General features: G+C 43.6%; 1 protein-coding gene across 1 annotated transcript in view; it reads left to right on the top strand.

The window, feature by feature from the left end:
• The window catches only part of LOC111150497 (EF-hand domain containing 2), a 188,316-nt gene that overhangs the window by 108,961 nt on the left and 66,681 nt on the right, over window positions 1–12,674 (top strand). Inside the window, exon 11 of the mRNA XM_022507976.1 lies at window positions 2,494–2,624. Coding sequence (XP_022363684.1) covers window positions 2,494–2,624 — 131 coding nt within the window. The remainder of the gene's footprint in view (window positions 1–2,493; window positions 2,625–12,674) is intronic.

Raw genomic sequence — 12,674 nt, 5'->3', positions numbered from 1 at the left:
TCTCTCAGATAAATTTTTGGAAATCTAAAAAAAGTCTGCCTGTAAATGTTTATGTGTCAATTATGTCTGTATCTTTTTCTATATCTCTATACACAGTACCAATTCTCTTTCATTTATATATAAAACGCTCAGGGGTAAGTTGCTAAGATCAGTCTCTCTGTGTATATCCCATCACCCTTTTCTGTCTGGGGGCTCTGAGCAGCAGGTGCCAAGGCTGTATTCAATGAACAAGGGACATCCCAGGGAATGCATATGAAGGATAAATGAGAAAGGAGCAAGAGCAGGTGGGGAGCCTGAGATGTAGGTCTCAACCCCCGACAAGGGAGAAGGAAAGGAGGAGGTTGGGGCGTGAAAGGCCTCAGGACACAGTGCAGCTCTGAGAAAACGTCGGCCAGGCTGGCGGGGAGCCTGAGAACAAAGTGGCCCAGCTCCTACTGCTGCCTGACATGGGACATCTATAGGTGGTGCCCCTGATGCAGAGTGTGGCCAGAAGGTCCGGCAGGTGGGGGCTATCAGCTCTTCTCTGCGTTCCCTCTGGACCGTAGAGCCCGAAGCACCCTCCGGGGCCGCCACTCCCTTTCTCTATTTGCAGGGTTGGGACCTGGCATTAGCATAAAACTGAACTGGTAGGCCTCCAAAAGCACTGAATTCAGGCAAAGGGGATCAATAATCGGGCAGTTAGATTTCTGGAGACAGCAGGCTCAGCTGGGAAACATGGCTCCACACTTCCTGGCTGAGAGGCCTTCGACATGTATTCTCCAAGCTCCACTTGCCTCATCTTTACACGCTGACTCCTTCAGAGAGTTACCACGCAGAGGAAATGCCATCATGCGTGTGAAATGCTTCACTCTGTGCGGCCCATAGCAAGTGCAGTCAGGGTACAATTTACAATAGCTACTGTGAATGACGACTCAGTTTTCAAACACAGGGTGAACCTATATGTTAACATACATATGTATATATAATGTGCATGTATGTATTTTATATATATATATATAATATGCACATATTATATATAGGTATATATGTGTTCTAGATATATAGTTTTATATACATATTGTTTGTACATATATACATATATTAACATAGCTTGAGTGTGTGGATATATGTATATTTACATATATATCTGTAAGATATAAAGGGCTTTTCTCCTTTCAGAAATGTAAAAGCAGGGTAGGACATTATCTGGTTTCAGCGTCCCAAGTGAAAGCTGCCTTATTTTAAAACTACCCTTGGGCGCCTGTGTGGCTCAGTGGGTTAAGCCGCTGCCTTCGGCTCAGGTCATGATCTCGGGGTCCTGGGATTGAGTCCCGCATCGGGCTCTCTGCTCAGCAGGGAGCCTGCTTCCCTTCCTCTTTCTCTGCCTGCCTCTCTGCCTACTTGTGATCTCTCTCTGTCAAATAAATAAATAAAATCTTTAAAAAAAACAAAAACCAAAAAAAACAAAAAAAAAACTACCCTTAACAAGGACTTTCGAACCAGAGAAAGATTACTATACTCTTTGTTTTTTGTTAGTTTGTTTTTTGTTTTTGCTTTTTTTTTTTTTTTTTTTTTTAAACAGGACCCACGCCCTGCACTGGGCCTGGAGCTTGACATGGGGCTTGATCTCACAACTCTGAGATCATGACCTGAGCCAAAATCAGGAGTTGGCCACTTAACTGACTGAGCCACCCAGGCACCCCAAGATTAATATGTTCCTTAATATCTTTGCAAAAGACCTAATAGATCGAATCATGGAAGTAGATGAAAGGCAGTGCAGAAGGTGGGGAGGAAGGGGGCCTGTGATAGGTCACAAACCCCGTGGTGGAAAAAAGAGACCTTTATACTAAATTAACATCAGTGTTTTGAATCTTCGTATTCAGTCTTCTCTCTCTCTCTCTCTCTCTCTCTCTCTCTTTTTTTTAACACTTAGCTGTAATTATTTAGAAGCTATGCTTTACTGGATTAAGAGGTATTTTTAGAGTCAAAAACCTAATCACAGGGTAGGAGACGACACCTGGGGGCTGCCAGAGACTGAATGTCAGGGGGTTGCCATGCATGTGGATCTCCGACACCCGGCCATGCTCTGCTCAGTGCATTGTCTGACGGCCACTAGTCCCAGGGGGCCCACTCATAAGATCCAGAGAAAATGAGGGTCCAATTTCATCCAATCGTGAATCACTAATCACTCCATTAGGATCTCCCAACCCATTGGGCCAACATCCAAGGGTTCAGGGGAGAAAGCTGAGAGATTGTTTTCTGATTTCTGTGGCTTGCTGTCCCTTAAGCTCATTTCTGTCCGATCTGGGCCTATGCCGATGTCACTCGTCCTAAAACTGCAACTGAAGAGATTTAATTCTAGTTGTGTCTTCTCTGTGGTGGTCTCTGTGGAAAGCCATGCCCAGCTACCTTCAGGTTCAGAGCGTGAAATCTGTTTTCTGGCCATCGGAAAGATTGGGCTCCCTATGGCTCAGGCATGTTTTAATATCCTTCCTTTCCTTCCCCCTGCTTCAGTTTCCCATGAGCAGCATTGAACTTATCCTACAAAAGCTGAAAGAAGAAGAATCAAAATCCAGAGAGCTCAAGCAGGTTCTTACAGCTGCTGACTCTAGGCTCACGAAGATGGTGGATTATAATACATTCAGGTAAGCCAGATGCTGCCAGCAATAATCTGTTTTCCCTTCAAGATTGCCCAAAGAGCAAAAAAACAGTTTCTTCCCTGGTGCTGCCTAACTAATTTACTACACGCTTTTTATTAGGACTTGACACGTCTTTGTGTTCATACTACTTTGTGATCAAGTTTGGCCCATTTCTAGTAAAGTTTGTGCATTTGCATATAAAAGAAGCTTATAGGCAAGAACAGAGAGACAAAAGCACAGAAAGTCAGTTCTGTCCTCTTCTGAATCCTGGTATTGAAGGCTCAAGGGAATGCCGGGAAGAGTGCATGGTGGTGAGACTGGGAGGAAAAAATGCAGCTAAGGGCCCCCCCCTCTGAACTCTGGGGAAAAAAGGAGAGACAGCTTCCTAGGAATGTGATCCAGTTGGAAAAGACAGTGGAAACTTTCCTGATTATCAGCGGAGAGGTGATTGGTATGCATCTGTGTGTAGGTGAGTTCATAACACATCGGTGTGTTTTGAAAAACATAGACAAATCGAGGAGAAAATAGATGACAGTCGTTAGGACTATATTAAAAAATCATGAGCAATGAAGGTTTTCTCTAAGGTAGAGCTGAATTCTGGGATTGTCCAGTGGCTGACCTGGGCAGATTGCCAAACAGTGGAAACACAGGGAAATTCAAATTCAGGATCTAGTACAATTGTGAGACTTCTTAGCCTGAAAACAAAGTGAATAGCGCGTTCAGGAGGATGAAAATTAAATCATGGATGGGAGAACAAAGGGGACTTTCTCTTTACTGAGAATTCGGACTCCTGAAAACAGTAGTGGCCAAAAGCTATATAAGAAACTTGGGGCAGTCGAGATACGGGCTGACCAGTGAGGAAGTGAGTCCAGGAGGGGGTGGAGGGTGTACAGGAGGGGATATTTTCAGCTTTGTATCTGGAGTTGCCTATTCCATCAATACCTGGTGATCTGAGGCCACCATCAGGTCCAAAGTGTCCCCCAAACTCATTTGTCGTCTTAAAGCTGTTTTGTCTCCAGAATGTTCTTTTGAGAGAAACAGTCAGGACATACTTTTATTGTTTAGAATTGCCAACCTTCTGGGATCCATAAGAATTTATAGCTCTTTGTTTTTGTTCATAGTCATACGCATGTTCATGTTCATGGCCTTTTGGAAAATAAAGGGAGAAGGAGGAAGGAGCAAAGACTTTTGCCCAGGCTGAGGACTAATGGAAAGCCATTAGGTGGAAACAGATTTCCATCAGAAACGAGGGAGTGGTTTTGCTTTTGTTATTTTGTATCCTTTTACAAAAGCATCCATTCTCCCAACACTCTAGCAAAGTCAGTTGGAAACACTTGAGGGAGTTTATGGAACTTTTTGGGAGGCACTTAGGCCCCGGGCAGGAGATCCAAGGAGGAAAAGTTGCGCTGCAGATGGAGGCCCGACCCTAACCGTGGGTGGAAGAAAGGCCCGCCAGGCCATGTGACAGAGGATGGCCTCGAGGCACAGCGTGCTTGGAACCAACCAGCTCCTCTCCCCACACCCCCACCCCCATCTTGAGGCCCTCTCCCGGCCAGGAATTCCTTACGATGGAAACCAGATCAAGTCATGCCCAGCCTGCAGAACCCTTCCGGGGCTTGCCATCGTCCTTACAGTAAAATCCAGACGTTTCAGGGCAGCCGGCTGAGTCCCCAGTGATGTGACTCTGTTTATGTTTCCAGTATTAATCACTTCTTGTTCCCCAGCCTCGTCCTCTGGCCTCGCTGGCTGCCACTCAGTTTCTCGAACAAATGAACAAACATGTCAAGCTCTTTCCTGCCTCCAAGCCTATGCACACGCCCTTCCCTCTGCTTAGAATGCCCACACCCCAGGCCTTTCCAGGGCAAATTCTAAGGCTCATCCTCAGTGGCACTCTGCCCAAAGGGCTTTCTTTCTGTTTCTCCTGCCATAAGTAGATGGCTCCCTGTTAGCCTTAGCCTTTTGCTGCCCCCTTTCACAGCACTTCGTACAACTTGCAGGTACTTGATTTAGATAGTGGTCGTCTGGTGTGTGTGCGCCTGTGTGTCTTCTCCTTCCCGAGGGCCAGGGACCTTGGTGGTCCTGTTCATGGCTCGATTCCTGGCACTTAGCTCTGGGCTCCGTGAAGGTCTTAGTTCCCCAGCGGAATGGCCAACTGCTGGGATTATTCTTGGGGGTTCCAGTTTGGAGGCAGTGACATTGTCTTCATAGGACAGGCCAATCCTCCCAGCCTCTCCGTGTTTTCATGGGAGTTTAGTCATGGCCTGACCCTTGCCCACCCCCTCTCCTTATCTCCATCTTACTAGAGGAAGGCTCTAATAGAAGTCCCCACTGATGGAGCCCTGACTCTGGATGAGACAAGGTGTTCAGTGCAGTTCATCTGCTATCCACGGGTAGCCCCTGCTAATTTGATTACTCGCCAGGACCCACAGTTGGCTCCGGTCAAGTACCCTAGATCTTTGTCGATTCATTTCATGAGCGGCCCTGTTTCTCAGGGCTGTTCAGTCGCCAGGTCCACAGCAAACAAACAAATAATTGATTGCCTTGCCCTGGGGAAGGGTGGTCTCTCTCTGACTGGAGGGGAGTCAGGGAGAGCTAGGCCTGACCTGCATGAGAGAAGGGACTTGGGCAATTCCGCCTGCCTGCACCTCACTTTTGCCCACGTCACGGTCTCTATGGCCCTTTCCAGTCACTGACGTTGTGAAGCCCTTGGATGTCGGTTTATAAATACACTTGTAAAATGTTCCCCTTTGCAAATTGTGCATTGCAGGAGTAGGCAGGCAGAGACAGGACTGAGGCTAGTAGGCCTCTGGGCCTTACCTCTGTGGCCCTGCGTCTCTCCCCTTCTTACATACCCGGCACTGTGAGCGCACACCTGGGGACTCAGAGCCCTGACCTTTTACTTGGGAAGCAATCCAAGCCCCAGGCATTTCCTTACCCTTCTTCTCAGAGATTTGTGCCTCCCTCAGGGAAACCAGGAGAGTGGGGGCTAATCAGCTGCTTCCACAGAAGATGCCATGCCTGATAACAGATGAATGGATTCATGCATGGGCCTTCTTGAGATAATCGCCTCATAAATGGCCTGAAGGAATGAGGGGACAGGTGGAAATAGGAGGCAGGTTGGGCAGGAAATGTTTCTCTTCTGCCTTGTGGGGGTCGCTAGTTCTGTATTTTCACGGTCTGTCAGGTCACCTGATGGGAGTCACTGGTTGTGACCCAGGAGAGCGCAGAGAGCCTTCCTCAGAGTCTCAGGGGGCTCCCGGGCAGACCTCAGCAGGGAGCTGGGTAGGGACTAGGCTTGGCAGGGCCAGTGTTTTGTGCAATCAGGAACGTGGCAAGATGCGGCTTCCCCCTGTGGGCCCTGGATTCTGAACCATAGGCTACAGCATCAGCGAGGGCCCGGCCCCATGCCAGGGAAGATATGATTAGTTCCTCTCTCTGGCCACCTCCCCAAGCCTTGAGCTACCCCTTAGAGATGACACCTACCCCAGGAATCCTGTGCATATTTTGGTTTTCTGCGTGCTCACCTTTTCTCCCCTCCAGGATTGAGCTCCCAGAGGGTAAGTCCCATGCTCTGTTTACCCTTCCTGTGTCTTTCCCAGCTACCTCTTGGACTTATAAACATCCGTGTAATAAATGCCTTAGAAGATTTAGAGTCTTGAGAAAGTTTTTTTCTTTTATAAAATTCAAATTCTTCCTAAGAGAGGTAGTACAATAGAAATAAGATCTGATTTTGGACTTGCTGACCTGAATCCAAATCTCAGTTCTAACATTGGTCCACTTAGCAGCAGTAAGTTGCTCAACAGTGTTTTCACCTGTAAAATGGGGATAATAATACCCACTGTATTAGAAAAGTTGTGATGCATAAATATGATAATATATAGAAAGTTCTTATTATAGCACACTGTGGACACTAGAAAATGAAAACCCTTTATCCCGATAGTTGCCACTTCATGTCACCAAAAATAGTAATAGAAATCTATGGCTTATTTTCTGTATTTCAGTGAAGTTACAGATTTATCTATGATGAGGTCATTGAAAACATTCTTTAGGGGCACCTGGGTGGCACAGTCAGTTAAGCATCTGACTGGTTTCAGCTCAGGTCCTGATCTCAGGTTCGTGAGATCGAGCCTCACGTCAGGCTCTGCACTTAGCATGGAGTCTGCTCAAGATTGTCTCTCCCTCTGTCCCTCCCACTCATGCACTCTATTTCTCTCTCAAATAAATAAATAAATTTTTTTAAAAAAATTCTTTAATTGGGGCGCCTGGGTGGCTCAGTGGGTTAAAGCCTCTGCCTTCGGCCCAGGTTGTGTTCCCAGGGTCCTGGGTTCGAGCCCCGCATCGGGCTGTCTGCTCGGCATGGAGCCTGTTTCCTCCTCTCTCTCTCTGCCTGACTCTCCATCTACTTGTGATATCTCTCTCTGTCAAATGAATAAATTAAAAAAAATCTTAAAAAAAAAATTTAAAAAAAATTCTTTAATAAATGAGGTTGGAAGAAACTCTTAAAAGCCTTGGAGGCCATGAAGGTGGAAAATAAACATCTTCCTTGGTGGACTGAGTTTGGGAAACATTGTTATAATCCACCCCATTACTGTCCTTTACTTCAAGGAAGAAGAATATAAATTTAGTGCTTAGAACATTGTAATGATCTCATTCTGGTTTATCTCAGACAATTATCTCTCCCTTTATGTGGTTTTGCTCTATCTTTATTCAAACAGCTCTGTGTTGTTATGGGTGTTTTTATTGTAAGTCTAACATCTTTTAAGTCAATGAGTCTGTATGAACAAAAGCAAAAACTAAGATATAATCCAAAAGCACTGAAACATCTATTCTCATCATGAACTAAATAGACACTCTGACTGTTCATAGCATCTCTTTGAGATGGCAGCCTTGGCATACATTTTTTGAAAACAGCGTTTTGAACCTTCGTAAAAGCATTAAATATAAATAAGGTGATGTCATAGAAAAAACACTGGCCCGGGAATCAAAAAGACCAGGATCTTTGATTTGATTCTGTCACTGCCAGATGGTATTCTTTGTATTGGTGAAGCCTTAGTTTTAACAAAGAGAACTGTCTCTGGCTAGCTAAACAAAAAAGGAATTTATTAAAAGGATCCTGGGTGGTTTACAGTATCATTGGAGGGCTCAAGAAATCAGCCTGAAACTAAATTCTAGGAACAGTGCCCAGAAGTGGGCTGTAGAACTTGTCTGATGGGAAAATGGCCTCCATTACCACTGCACCACCCATGACTCAATGCTGTATTTGCACTGCTTCCAAGAACTCCATCTTACCACAGTCATCACCGCCACCGCTTCTGGCATGCTCGCGTCCTGTGCTGCCGCAGAGAACTGGACCAGACCGCACCAAACATGGTCTATGCCTCGCTGGTTTCCCCTGTGAATCCCTCCCAAGTCAAAGTCTTCTACAAACTTCCCTGATTGGTGGAGCTTGGGTCACCCGCACGTTTCCAACTGCAAGGAAGGCTGGGTCCTGCAGTTTGAGCTCTGACTTCCATATCGAGTGACAGGGAGTATAATGTGGAACTTCCCCCAAAATGGAAGGAGAATTTAAAAGGTAAACTTTGGGGGCATCTGGGTGGCTCAGTGGGTTAAGCCTCTGCCTTCGGCTCAGGTCATGATCCCAGGGTCCTGGGATCCAGCCCTGCGTCAGGCTCTCTGCTCAGCGGGGAGCCTGCTTCCCCTTCTCTCTCTGCTTACTTGTGATCTCTCTCTCTCTCTGTCAAAATAAATAAATAAAATATTTTTAAAAATAAAATAAAAAATAAAAAATAAAAGGTACACTTTGCATTTGCCATGGCAAGACAAGCCAGAGGACATAAAGTATGGACATTAGGGACTATATTCCTTGTCTGTAACCAAACCAAACAAAGCACTTGCCTAGTCCTAGCACTTTGTAAACACTCTTCTGACCCACCAAACAGCTAAACAAAATACGAAGCCCTTGCCTGTCATCTGCTACTCTTGCGATCTCTGACACACCTTTCTGAGTTTAAATTGCCTTAAATGAAGGTATTGGATTAGCTTCAGGGAAGTTTCTAGATTGGAAGCTAGCAGTTGTGATTAGTTTGGCTTTTGTTTAATGTTTTTTAAAGTTAAGAGTTCAAACAAAAGTCTTTATATCTAGCGCCTCTTGAAAAATAGACACCGAGTCTACATTTCCTCATGGCACCCATCAATTGGGAGAGAATGGTAGCTCTCCTTTTTAGATACAACCTGTTCTCAACGTTTCTTTCAAGTTTCTCCAATTCCTTATTGTCTTACACCTTCTCACATTTATCTTATCAGTATACCCCAGTAAGTACTTGACTGTATAGCCCTTGAATTAGATCATTATAATGTCCCTTCCAACCATAAATTCCATTATTTTGTTACCCTAGGTATGGTGGAAATAGGCATTTAGGAACCACTGTATTAATATCCCAAAATAGAACTGAACAGTGATTTTTTTTTTTTAAGGGAGAAAGCACATGAATGGGGGGTGAGAGAGCAGGGGAAGGAGGAGAGAGAGAATTTTAAGCAGGCTCCACACTCAGCACAGAGTCCAGTGTGGGACTTGATCTCATGACCCTGAGATCATGACCTGAGCCAAAATGAAGAGTAGGACACTTAACCAACTGAGCCACTGAGGCGTCCCAGAGCACTGAAGACTGATTTTTAAATTAGAACCCAGATATGATTGTATACCTAAAAATCTAAAAGACTAAGTTTAAAAGTGGTTAGAACTGTTAAGAGTATTCAGGAAAGTAACTAAACACTAGATGATTACACAAAAAGCAGTAGTTTGACTTTGTACCAGTAATAACCAGTTAGGAAATATTATGCAAGGGGGAATACTATTTGCTGCAGCAACAAAAACTATGAAATACTTGGGAAGAAATACTGAACAAGAAAGTTTAAGATTAAATACAAATTCAAAGCTTTATTGTATCTCTGAATGAGAGGACATTGTTATAAAAATTCTAATGTGTGCAAATCTATAGATTGGAAGTAGTTCCAATCAGAATTACAATGTGGGTTTTTGTTGTTGTTAGATTTGGTATTGTTTTGCAAGGTTAAGGGTGAGAAATTGGCTCATGGATTATGAAGTCCCTCAGGAAAATTAAAGGATTGAGAAAATGTTGAAAAAGTAGAATATTAGTGTCTAGATACTAGACTTTATATAATTTATAGATATTTGAAAACATCACGTACTATAGTAGGGGAATATAGTAGAGGAAATCCAAATATCAGTAAAATACAATATAGAACCCATAAAAGACCCATTCTTACGGATTTTATTGTAAGATATGGAGAACTTTTCAAAATCAGTGGAGATAAAATGGATTAATAAAGGTTTTAGCGACAATTGATTGGAAAACATTTAATACATTTTTCTTTTGTGGTAGGGCACACTTTCCAAAAACCATAAAGGAGAAGTTAGCTGTATTGACTACAGGAAAATTTTTATGTTTCTCTATAGCAAAAGTTGCAATAAGAACACTTAAAAGGTGAGGGACAGGCTGAGAGAAAATACTTGCAGCTAGTATAAGAACCAAGGAATTAACATTAAGGATTTACAAAAATCTCCTATAAAATCAGCAGACAAAAATGGGTTAAGGACAGAAATAGCCAATTCATAGAAGGAATACCAATAGCTTTTAAACCCATGAAAAGATGACTTAATTACGGTACACGCCAAAGCAACAATGAGATATAAATGCCACCTATTTTACTGGCATTGTTTTTAAAGTGACATTTATATCTCATTGACGCCAGGTAAGCCTGTAGGATAACTGATACTCTCATTTTCTCTTGATAGAGGAGTTTAAATTGGCTCAGCATTTTGGAGGACAGTTGGCAGTTTCTGGCTAATGTTTAGAAACTTTTACCTGGTAATTACACTCTCAGAAGGGTTTTATCCAGAAAAAACTTCACGAGTGGATCGTAACAGAGCTCTGCATGTTTATGCGTGTGCGCATGTGTGCGCACGGGTATGTGCACATGCAAGCAATATTTATTGTAGCAAACTTCATAATAGCAAAGATTTCAAAAAATCAAATGCCCAACGATGGGTAATAGATGCAATTTACTGTGTTAATTTAAGACTGTTGTTTAATGAGGTAGATCAAATATGTGTACCTTAAGAAATATTCAGTGTATCAGTGAGGAATGGCTAAGTAATGCTGCAGTAAGAACCAATCCCCCCAAATCTCAGGGAATTAAATCAGTAAAGATTTATTTCTTGCTCATTGTTGGGGGAACTGTGTTCATAGTAGTCACTCAGGGACTGAGGCTAACAAAACAGCCATGTTTTGTTAGCTGAATGTTGCTGATCACTGTGCCAGAGAGAGAACTTGTCCAGCCCAATAAATTTTCAGCTGGGCAGAAAAACATATCATTTACACTCAGTGCAGTGACCAGTCCTCGCCACATGGCCCCTATCCATGTATTCACAAGGAAGAGAGGAAACCGGATATTGGTGAACACTAATGGCTACCATATATATGTTGTGCTGTTTTCTAGAGGAAATAAAATTCAGAAGACTGTTTAATATGATCCTATTTATGAAAATATTGAAAGGTTATGTGTACATGTATATTTATATAAATACTTCAAGGACTGTATATCATTTGAAGGGATCCTAGGAGACTATACATCAAGCAGTTTAAAATAGCATGTCTCATTCTTTGTTTTTTTTTTTTTAAGATTTTATTTATTTATTTGACAGAGAGAGAGAGAGATCACAAGGAGGCAGAGAGGCAGGCAGAGAAAGGAAGGGAATCAGGCTCCCTGCTGAGCAGAGAGACCCATGTGGGACTCGATCCCAGGACCCTGGGATCATGACCCAAGCCGAAGGCAGAGGCTTTAACCCACTGAGCCACCCAGGCGCCCCTCACATATATATTTTTTTAACAATGAGCAGTTTAGAAAATTTAAAAAATAAGACAACAAATAAAACCCCAACAAATAAACCAAAAATCCTGGGCAGAAAGCACTGAACATTTTTAATTTCTTGCTTCAATTTCCGGAAAGAGCTAATGGCAAAGGCAGGCAGAATATGCTGAGCAAAAGTCGAGAGGCTCAGAATCATGGAGCATGGGTATGAGCTGTTTCCCTTGAGGCTCTACTCTGAGTATTGATTAGAGTTGAATAACTTTAATGCGCTTACTTAAAATACTTGGATTGCAGGCCAGAATTTTATATTGCAGGTCAGAATATTTATATTCTATCACGGGCTAACAAAATTCTAGACTTTTACAATTAAATTTTGGGATGGAGTAATTTTTATAATTTTCAAATTCTTATCAAATTAACAATGAATTAGCCCATTTATTCCCCACCCCCCAACCTTTTAGGAAAATGTTAAAACTTTCAGAAAGTTTGAAGGGATTGAAGAGTAAACATTCATCTGCCCACTATTTAGGTGTGCTAGTAATGTTTTACTATATTTGCTTTATCACAGAGCTCTCCATTCATACATTCCCCTGTCCATCCATTAATGCATCTTAATTTTGGTGCATTTCAAAGAAAGTCAGGGACATCAGTTAACTTCCCTCTAAATATGTCAGCGTGCTTAACGTTTATTTGCAGGTGTAAAGTTTTGCAGGCGAGGTAAACACAACACCAGGCAAGGTAGGCACAAGGCAAGATTTATTAAAGGCACTCTCCGGCGAAGTTTCGGGCTCAGGAGAAGGGGAGCCAGGAAAGTTGCGCTGGGAGGAGGTGGGCACCCTCAGGGAGGAGGTGGGCACCCTCAGGCGAGGTTCCTCCACTCCAGAAAGGGGAGTGGGGGAAGTCGCACTGGGAGGGAGTTGGGGGGGGGGGGGGGGGGTGGGGGGTGTCTTTTATGGGGCCAAGGTAGGGCATGGGCTCACATCCATATTTGGTATGGGGTGAGGGCTCCTGATACTCCTGTTTCCTGCATAGGTATCGGGTTACCTATGGAGCCATGACCTGGGCGTACACCCTTTTGGCAGGAGAGTCTAGGGTTAAGGAAGGAGGGGGGGAGAGAACTGGAAGATGGCGGCCCCAGCGGTCATTTCTATTGTTCCTCCTGCA

The sequence above is a fragment of the Enhydra lutris genome, unplaced genomic scaffold (assembly GCF_002288905.1).
Source record: "Enhydra lutris kenyoni isolate GAN:26980312 unplaced genomic scaffold, ASM228890v2 scaffoldscaffold23, whole genome shotgun sequence".
Taxonomy (NCBI): Eukaryota; Metazoa; Chordata; class Mammalia; order Carnivora; family Mustelidae; genus Enhydra; species Enhydra lutris.
The sequence above is the reverse complement of the archived record's forward strand: the minus strand, read 5'-3'. Positions and strand labels throughout refer to the sequence as shown.